At 33.4% G+C, this 9,796-nt stretch overlaps 1 protein-coding gene across 1 annotated transcript; it reads left to right on the forward strand.

Moving 5' to 3' along the window:
• The first annotated feature begins 558 nt into the window (after positions 1-558).
• LOC133799895 (uncharacterized) lies at positions 559-1,491 on the forward strand. The gene has a single exon (XM_062237885.1). The coding sequence runs from the start codon at positions 559-561 to the stop codon at positions 1,489-1,491; it is 933 nt and encodes a 310-aa protein (XP_062093869.1).
• The last annotated feature ends 8,305 nt before the right edge of the window (positions 1,492-9,796 follow it).

Here is a 9,796-nt window from a genome sequence, read left to right on the forward strand (position 1 = left end):
CAGTTTAATAGAGTGTAGTTCATCTCTCAACTCTTTCCACTCGTGTTCAATTATTGTCCTCCATTCCAATTCTGATTCCATTACGAATTTCTATACAAAAAAAAAATTGATGAAGATTATCACTCTATAAGAAATATTTCCTTCAAGCAAACAAAATATATGTTTGAAAAATTTATATGATGAAATTTTCAAAACTTTAAAATTACACACATTTTTAGTTTATTGAAGAAAAATGAACTACAAAATAATTTGTAATAACAATATTTTAAAGAAAAAATTAGAAATTTTTAAAACCCTATAACCTTCAATGTAAATATATAACTCTAATAGTTGATGATAATTTTGAATTTTACAATGGGAGAAAAAGATGATAATTTGTTTGTAAAAATACAGAAAAAAATAATTGAGAATATTAAATGAAACACTTTAAAATATCTTGAGTTTTTTCATCAAACACGCAAAAAAAATAATTCTTGTGGGTTTTTACTAAACAAGTTTTTCACGAGAAATAAAATTCTCATTTTTTTTAAATTTCAAATCCTACACAAGTATGAATAGATGAGTATATTCATACTTCCGTCCAAAATCACTGCAGCCATTGATAAAAGCTGTTTGGACTTTCTTTGGGGCAATAATGGGAATAGAAGTAAGTTTCATCTCCCTTTTTGGGAAAAGGTTTGTCTCCCTAAAAAGCTGGGTGGTATTGGTTTTCGTGAAGGTAAGAAATGGAACATGGCTTTGATGGCGAACTTTATTTGGGCGACAACTACCAAACAAGACTGCCTTTGGGTAAAATGGATTAGTTCCATCTATCTGAAAGAGCATATCATTTGGAATGTTCCTATTAATCAGGAAATGAGCTGGTATTTTAAGAAATTGTTGAGGCTGAGACAAGTTATTGATGAGGGTTCCTTGAGGCAAGCTGTTAAGGGAGGTAAGTTTCGAATTAAACAGTTTTATACCTCTCTTATTTCGACTCCAACAGTTGGGTTTGCTGATACTGTGTGGAACAAACTTATAGTGCCCAAACATAGATTCATATACTGGCAGATTTTCAACAATCAGTTGCTTACTAGAGATCATTTGAGCCGTTTCTTGCATCTCTCCTCTGCTCTCTTCCCTGTTTGTGATTCTGGAATAGAATCTCACAGCCATTTGTTTATGGAGTGCATTTATTCCAGGAAAGTGTTTGAGGAAATTGGAAGTTGGCTGGGTTATTTCCATTGGCCTGAATCGTATGAGGAGCTTAATCTTTGGTGCTTGGAAGCTAAGCGAGATCTGAAGAACCAGATTGTTAATGCAGTGTTATCTGCTTCCTGGTACTTTATTTGGAGCAATAGGAATAGCTGCATTTTTGACTCAGTTTGTAAATTGGCCAGTAGCATTAGTTTGGACATCAAGGAATCAGTTAAGTATAGAGTTTTGGGCTTGGGTTCTCTTTCTCATAGAAAAAGGGACATGTATTTTCGTAAGGTTGTAGAGGGCTGGTAGTTTTTTTTTTTTTTTTTATGTTTTCGCTTAGTGTTTTGCTGAGTTAGCAGTTTGCTGGTTTGTAGCAGCTGCTTTCTTTGTTTTGTGTACTTGTTTGGTTTTTGAATAAAGATTTTCTCTTGTTCAAAAAAAAAAAATCCTACACAACAAATAAAAATAAGTTGGAATTGTTTTGGAAAAAAAAAGCTCTAGTAGTGAATTTTGAAATATGAAATTGGAGAAATAGATGATAATTTATTTGTAAAAATTAAGGAAACACAACAATGATTTAAAATCTAGAGATGTTTCATCAAACACTTATAAAAAAAGAATTGTTATTGTGGGATTTTATAAAACAAGTTTTTCAAGAGAAATAAGATTTAGTCAGCTTTTTGAATTTCAAATCCTACATGACAAATAAAACTAAGTTGATTTTTTTTTTTAAAAAAAAAAAACTCTAGTAGTGAATTTTGTAATATGAAATTTGAGAAATAGATGATAATTTGTTTGTAAAAATAAAGAAAGCACAAAAATAATTGAAAATCTTACAAGGAATACTATGAAAAATCAAGAGATTTCTCATCAAACACATTCAAAAAGAAAATTCTTGTGAATTTCAAATCCTACATAATAAAATAAAAATAAGTTGGAATTTTTTTGAGAAAAATAGAAAATCTACTAGTGATTTTTGAAAATGGCATAAACTTGGAAATCTTACTTGAAAACACTTTAAAAAATTGGAGCTTCTTCAATAAACAAGTTTTTTTTAAAATGAGTAAATTTTGTATAAAAATATATATAATATATAGAAATTTTGAAATATGCATCATTAATTAGCCAACTAATTGTAGTTGGGAAGATAAGAGTCATTAATGCATAAGGAATGAATTTGGAAAGAACATGGAAAGAACAAGGAAGGAAATGAATGGAGATATGGAATCTTGGCATTAATCTTAAATAATAGTTTTTTTAATTAAATTAAAAGGTGACCGCATGTCAGCAGGTAGCCCATTACTAAGTTTAAAAAAGTCAAAGAGAGCATTAATTAACATCTTTAAATGTAAATCATTGGATCTTAATCCAATGACTATTAATTGACAACCCATCAATGGGGAAAAAACTTAATCACCATTAAGAGTGAACCCTTTAAGAATTGTATTCGATCTCCACTTTTAGTTTAACAAGGTCGATAGCTTAATGGGGCTTTGAGATGCTTTGATTTGTCTCCCCACGGAAGGTGTTCATTAAATATTTTGACAAGGTTAGACTTCGAAAGACAGATAATTATAGGTCAAATTCTAATAGACTCACCCCAACGATGACTACTAGGACTAAATCTAGGATTATCGAAATCATGACTCTAGATAATTAAATAAGAAATTTTGTTCTCTTATTTTGATCGAATAGTAGGTTGTTAATAATGGTGTCCATTATTAAATGAATTTACAACTCTATTTAACTAATGATATTTTTTTTACTCTCGCCAACGAGGACAAGAATATCACAGATTAGTTAAAAACCTAAAGAAATAAATATATGATTATTTTTTGTATTTTTTCCATATCTTACATATTTTGGGGTATATGTTGGGCTATTTCTTTAAATTTGAGTGAATAGAAGTTTTATTGAGAAAATGTGATTGATTTCTATTTTATTGATAATATGTAGTATTATTATGGCTGTGTCTACTCCCATCATTTCTCAACTTTCAATGGAGAAACTCACTGGACAACACTTCCTTAAGTGGAAGTAGAACATCAAACATAATGTTGATTGGTGACAACTCCAAGTTCGCCATGACTGAAGAATCCCTAGATGTTCCAGCTGAAGGAGCTACCAAGATTGTTAGAGACAAGTACGAGCATTAGTAGGCAGCTAACAACAATGCACGCTACTACATGTTTACTAGTATGGTCGACACTCTCAAGAAAAAAATGGAGAATATCTAGACGACATACGAAATCATGGATCAGCTCGAAGACATGTTCATGGAAAATCAGTGCAAACTTGTTTTGAGGCCACCAAGAAGTATATAAATGCTCGAATGGTAGCGTCTCAGCATGTTTGCGACCACTTGATAAAAATGACAAACTACTTTCAAGAAGTTGAATTGCACAGAGCAATAATAGATGAGGAGACTCAAGTCGGCTTGTTACTCAACAGTCTCTCTCCATCTTTACTACCGTTCACCACCAACTATGTGATGAACAAACTCAACTATTATCTGACACAACTCATGAACGAGCTTTAGACTTTTGAGTCTATCATGGGTGGACCAAGTAAGGGAAGAGAAAAGAAGACTACTACTACAGCTACTGATCTAGCGAAGGCTGAAGCTAACCTAGCTTCATCTTCAAAAGGTGGAAACAAGAAGAAATGTGGACATAACAACTACCCAGGTCTACAAAGGCTGCAAAGACAAGTGCACAGATGCCTAAGGGGAAGAAAAAGAAGAACAAGAAAGGTAAAGGTGAGTGCTTTTACTACAATGAGAAGGGGCATTGGAAAAGGGATTGAGATCTCGACTATGAGATCTGAAAAATGGATGTCAAGAAAACTTTTCTTAACAGGAAGCTTGACGAAGTAATTAATGTGGATCAGCCAAAAGGATTTAAAGTAGCCGGACAAGTGTTGCGGATTTTACATTGTAATATATGCAATATCATCCTTAGAACATTAGAGCCATCATTTTACATTCCAGAATTTCAAGTCAAATATTTCTCAAATTCACTTAGAAGCATCAATACATATGACAAATAGATCATGATTAATGAATAAACAAGTACTCAACTCAGTTTACACAAACCGAATTCACACCAACAATCCATCGAGTCTATAATACCATAGACTTGCTAACTTACTAGTCTCTACTAATTTAGACTAAAACATGCTCAAGAATCACAAGGACTTTTCAAGGTTATCATAAACTGCTTAGGTGAAGGTAGGTGAAAAACAAGTAATTTAGGTGAAATATATATATTTAGATGAAGATGTATACTTCGAACAAACTTATTTCATTATTACTCACGAGAAGTAACATTGAAATATAATATTTTTTTCTTTTATTCTCTCTCTCTACAAACCATTCCCAACACATTACTTCCCCAATTACATATTATATACTCATGGCAGTCATCGGGAAAGGAATATAATTGAGGTTGATGAAGCTCAAAACATGGTACAAAAAATGAAAAAGTTAATTTATAGCTCAAATGGGTGAACTATGGATATCAAATTGTAAAGGTCGGCTCGAAAGGCTCAAACGTTCCAACAAAATTCCTTAATCATCTTCCTAAGCATGCAAAGTCTCAAAAATTTTGTCTCGAATAATAAACAAGCAAGTTCTAGAATTTTCCAACATCTTTCCTCAAACCAAAGATTCATCAATGCATAAACCAAACCATTTAGTACAAGAAATTCAACAATCATGATCAAGTGTTCATCTTTATGAATAACCACAAGAAAAATAAAGAAATATCCAACTTAAGCACACAATTTTTTTTCCATAGCATCACTTTCAATTCAATCAAATTACATCACACTGTATTCACTTAATCTCATCAGCTATCATTATCAACTTGATTCAACAAACATGACACTCTAAACATCCTTGTCACAACAACACAGTAAATAAAAGACTAACCAAATAAAATACACCCCAATCTTAATATGAACATTGTTCACAATGTTCAAAATAAAAGCAAAGTGAAGAAGACTTACCAGAAAGAAAATGCACATCAAAAGGGTAGTGGCAGTGGAAGTGGTTGAGACTCTCTGACTTTGCCAGCGCAGGGGTGCTTCTTAAGCAGTGCCTAGGCACTTTCCCCTGGAGCAAAATTCTTCTATTTTTTTATTATGTTTATTTTTTTTTATTTTCATGTTTTTCATGGTTTAAAAATAGAAAAAAAACTTACGGAATAAAGATTGAACCACACAACTAAGAAAATAAAAACAACAAACAAATAATTAAAATTGTTAAAAAATTAAAATAAGAACTAAACCAATATTCAATGTAACCATTGGGATGCCTCCCAAATGCGCTGTCGTTAACGTCGTTTAGCTGGACGCTGACCTTATTATTAAATTCAAGTTGAATCCAAGCCACCTCTCAAGTCCTTGAGAGCCATAACGTCATAAGAAGACACACGTTTCTTAATATTGGAAAGTGGTGGGACTTTCCACTGCTCATGTAACAGTTTAACTTTCCCACTAATGAACCTTTTCAAACGATGACACACTGTTCGACTGACAACTTGAGCGACCTTTCTCTTGGTAACTTTCACCTTACTACCACCTCCTGTTACCAAATTCACTCTACAACATGTTGGAATTTCAATTGCAGCAAAAACATTAAATTTTACCTCCTCATTTTGCAATCGCAGCTTCAATTCCCCTTTTTGTACATCAATTAGCCCCCTTCCAGTAGCTAAAAATGGTCTCCCAAGAATAATCAGAATATTTTCATCTTCCTCCATATCAAGAATAATAAAGTCCACAGGAAAGATAAATTTGTCCACTTCACCAATACATCCTCAATAGTACCTCTTAGGTGCTTCACCGAACGATCTATCATTTGTAAGGACATGGTAATAGGACGAGCTTATCCCAATTTCAATTTTCTAAATCACATAATGCCTTCTCAAAAACCACATTCCCTATAGTGCACGAAATGGTAAAACTACATGGATCTTTAAGCTTAGGAGTTAGTTTCTTTTGGAGTATTGCACTACACTCCTCAGTAAGTTCCACTGTCTCATAATCCTCAAGTTTCCTTTTCTTAGACAAGATTTCCTTCATGAACTTCACATAACTCGACATTTTTTCTAAGGCTTCTGCAAAGGGAATGTTGATCTGAAGTTTTCAAAAAATATCTAAGAACTTGGAAAACTGCTTGTCAAGTGTCTTCTTTTACAGCCTCTGATGATATAGAATCTTGATGTAATGCTCAATACTTATTTCTGGCTACTTCTTCTGAAGGTTCTCATTAACCTCTTCATCCATTTTATTCTTCCTCTCAAACTCCATTTTTGATGGAAGATTAGATTTCTAAACTGGCTCTACCAACTCCTTACCGCTCCTCAAAGAGATCACATTGCACCACTCCTTAGGATTCACCTCAGTATCACTTGGAAAATTTCCTTGAGGTCTACATTGTAATATATTTTCCAATTGACCCACTTGCGTTTCAAGGAATCTGATGGATGACCAAGTTTTAGTCATAAACTGAGCTTGAGAGTTGGACAAAGTCAATAGTGCAGCTTGTAATTCATTTCTTCTTCTCTTGAGAAACCAGTGTTTGTGACATTTCTTGAGGTGGAGCTTGAGAAACGGGTTGCTGAATTTGTTGTTGAGGGGCTTGATTATTTTTCCATGAAAAATTAGGGTGATTCCTCCACCATGGGTTGTAAGTGGTGGAGAAAGTGTTGTTGGCTTGCCTATTAAAATTACTCATCATGTTGACTTGCTCCATAGGGATGGTGTTATTTAACTTTGTTGTTATAAACTGCTTAAATGGGTGAGGAACATCATAAATATCACACCCTGTATGTAAGTGAATTGCATTGGCTGATATTGTATTCTGTTGCAATTTCTTAGTCAATGTCTCAACTTGAGCAGTTAAAGCAGTGATTGCATCTAATTCATGAACCTCAGCTACCTTTCTATTACTAGTTGCACACTCATCAGACCATAGATTGTTATTTGTAGCCAGATCTTCCAATAATTCATATGCGTCGTTGACACTTTTACTCATGAATGCCCCACTAGCTGCAACATCAATTATGATGCGAGTAATACCTATCAATCCACTATAAAAGTTGTGGACCAACATCCACTTTTCAATGCCATGATGAGGACACTTTCTCAGCAGCAATGCGGGTCGTGGATAGCACTTCAATTGCCGCGACCTATGTCAATTCGGCTATGTGTGGACTTGAGGCGGGCTGCAGCCCAACCTTTTTAATGTCGTGGCTCTGGTTCAATTTCTATGCAGATAAAGCCTTTAGCGCCAAGAATCTTCATTCATGCACCACAACTCGTGTATACCCTTGAAAACAAAACAAGCTTGCGCCTTCGACCTGGGCGCGACTCAACACTGTAGTGTCGTAGCCCTCAAGAAATTTCCCAATTTTTGCATTTTTGAGTCCAAAAATTTTCCCAAGTTTTTAAATGACTCAAGGATCCATCCAAATACAGAAACAACACCTAAAAGCCAGATTTTTGTAATCTTTTTCACCAATTTGCTCCAATTGCTCTTTTCCTTTATTGTGAAAGTTAAAACCTATAAACAAGCAAAAGCAAAGCATAATATTGCACTAGACAACTAATTTTTTTAATAAAACTACCTAAAACATGACTTAAAACATCACAAAACTAGACTCAACAGTAAGAAGGAAATGTTTGCAAGTTGAATATGTCTATTTATGGACTTAAGCAAGCCACTCGTTCCTGAAACCTTTGGTTTGATGAGATAATCAAAACCTATGGCTTTGAAAAAAATATTGATGAGTCTTGTGTTTACCAACTGAAGGCAAATCAAATAGTGATATTTTTTTATCCTTATGTAGATTATATCTTACTCATTCGAAACAATGTTAAGAAGTTATCAGATGTGAAGAATTGGTTGAGCACTCAATTCCAGATGAAAAATTTGGGTGAAGCAAGTTATGTCTTAGGTATCCAGATCATAAGGGAGAGAAAGAAAAAAACCCTTATCTTTATCTCAAGCAACTTACATTGATAAAGTGCTTGAACTTTTCTCAATGAAAAATTCCAAGAAAGGACGTCTACCGCCCTATAGAATCCTAGAATATTTACTTATCTAGCTAGATAGTAGTAGTAGTTAGTATTAGCTCGTAGTATGTTAGATTCTGTGGATTTTGGTTCAAGCCGGGACTTAGTTGGAAACTCATAGCAACAGTTATGGATTTTATAAGTTTAACCTATAGTTTAAGAATATTAATTATAACATAAGGTTTGATTAATATTGTTGGTCTTAGATATATATTCATTATAACCTAAGGTTTAGATAGAATTAATAAGAGCATGACACTTGTCATAATCATGATTATTAAGGAATTAAGTATTAATGATGGATAGTTTTAATAAAAGAAAGATCTAGAAGCTCTAGAACCTTCTAGAAAATGTTAGGGTCGTATTATGACTCAGTCAAAGTTGTTTACTCAATTCAAAATATGCTGAAAAAGTGCAAATACGTGTTTGATATATCAACGTATGTCAATATATCGCAGCTATAGGGGCCAATATATCGCCTACGGAAGATACGGAAAATACGTCGACTTTGCACGAACGTACGAACGGGGCTCGAGAATTTGGGGGAGGCGATATATCACCTATGGGGGGAGATATATCAGCTCCAAGGCATATTTTTTGAATGTTGATAATTTTTTAATTTAAAAATACCCTTAACCACTTGGACCTGACTTTGAACGATTTTGACCGAATTTTGGGCGTCTGCTGAACGAAAATTCAAATATTTTTAATTTTATAATCATTTATTTATTCACATTAAATGGGATTAGTTTCATTCCTTGAAATCTATAAATAGGACCTAGTACTCAGCCATTTTCATCATTCTTCAAGCAGCCTTCAGAGCCTTCGAGTTGCTAAGGTTATTATAGAGAGAAATACTTGGGTTTTGGGTTAAAAGCTTTATCATTTTAAGCTTTTCTAAACACTTGGAAAGTGAGATATAGTGTGATTTCGGTATTGAGGTTTAGATCATCCATAAGATCATTCAAGGTATTCTTATTCCTAAGTTCAATTCTTTATGGTTATATAGTTTTCTTTTGTTCAGATCCTAACTCTTGTTTATGATTCTTGATTAGGTATTTAAGTTTCTTAAAACATAAGGTTCTTCTTAGTAAGTTTCTTCTATATGGTTTAGCTATCATTTCATCTTTATTCTTTAGAGATACTCACCATTCTTACTGTAGGTTTTTAGGAGTGTTCTAATCCCGTTCTTGTTCCCAAATATCCCGGCTGTTGGTAAGGAAAATAACATAGATTATATGTGCTTATATGTTTATGTTATGATATGTTTTATTCTATAATATGTATATGTATGATATCTTTTGTAGTCGCTTGGGCATATGACTTGCTTAAATAGCAAGCCCCAAGATTATTTATCATTTTCATGTTTTAGAGTTATTATTTACCCTACCTCAACTAGTAGAGGACCTAGATGGGTTATCATATACTACCATGTGATCTAACCTACCTCGATTAGTAGACAGAGGACCTAGATGGTTTATCACATGTCGTGTTAATGAGTCAATGGCAATTAATATTGTAGTCCTATATGATA

This window comes from Humulus lupulus, chromosome 9 (genome assembly GCF_963169125.1).
Source record: "Humulus lupulus chromosome 9, drHumLupu1.1, whole genome shotgun sequence".
NCBI classification, from domain to species: Eukaryota; Viridiplantae; Streptophyta; class Magnoliopsida; order Rosales; family Cannabaceae; genus Humulus; species Humulus lupulus.

What these genes read in the sequence shown, in the direction of transcription:
- LOC133799895 (XM_062237885.1), top strand. Translation starts at nt 559, where the DNA reads ATGAGTATATTCATACTTCCGTCCAAAATCACTGCAGCCATTGATAAA.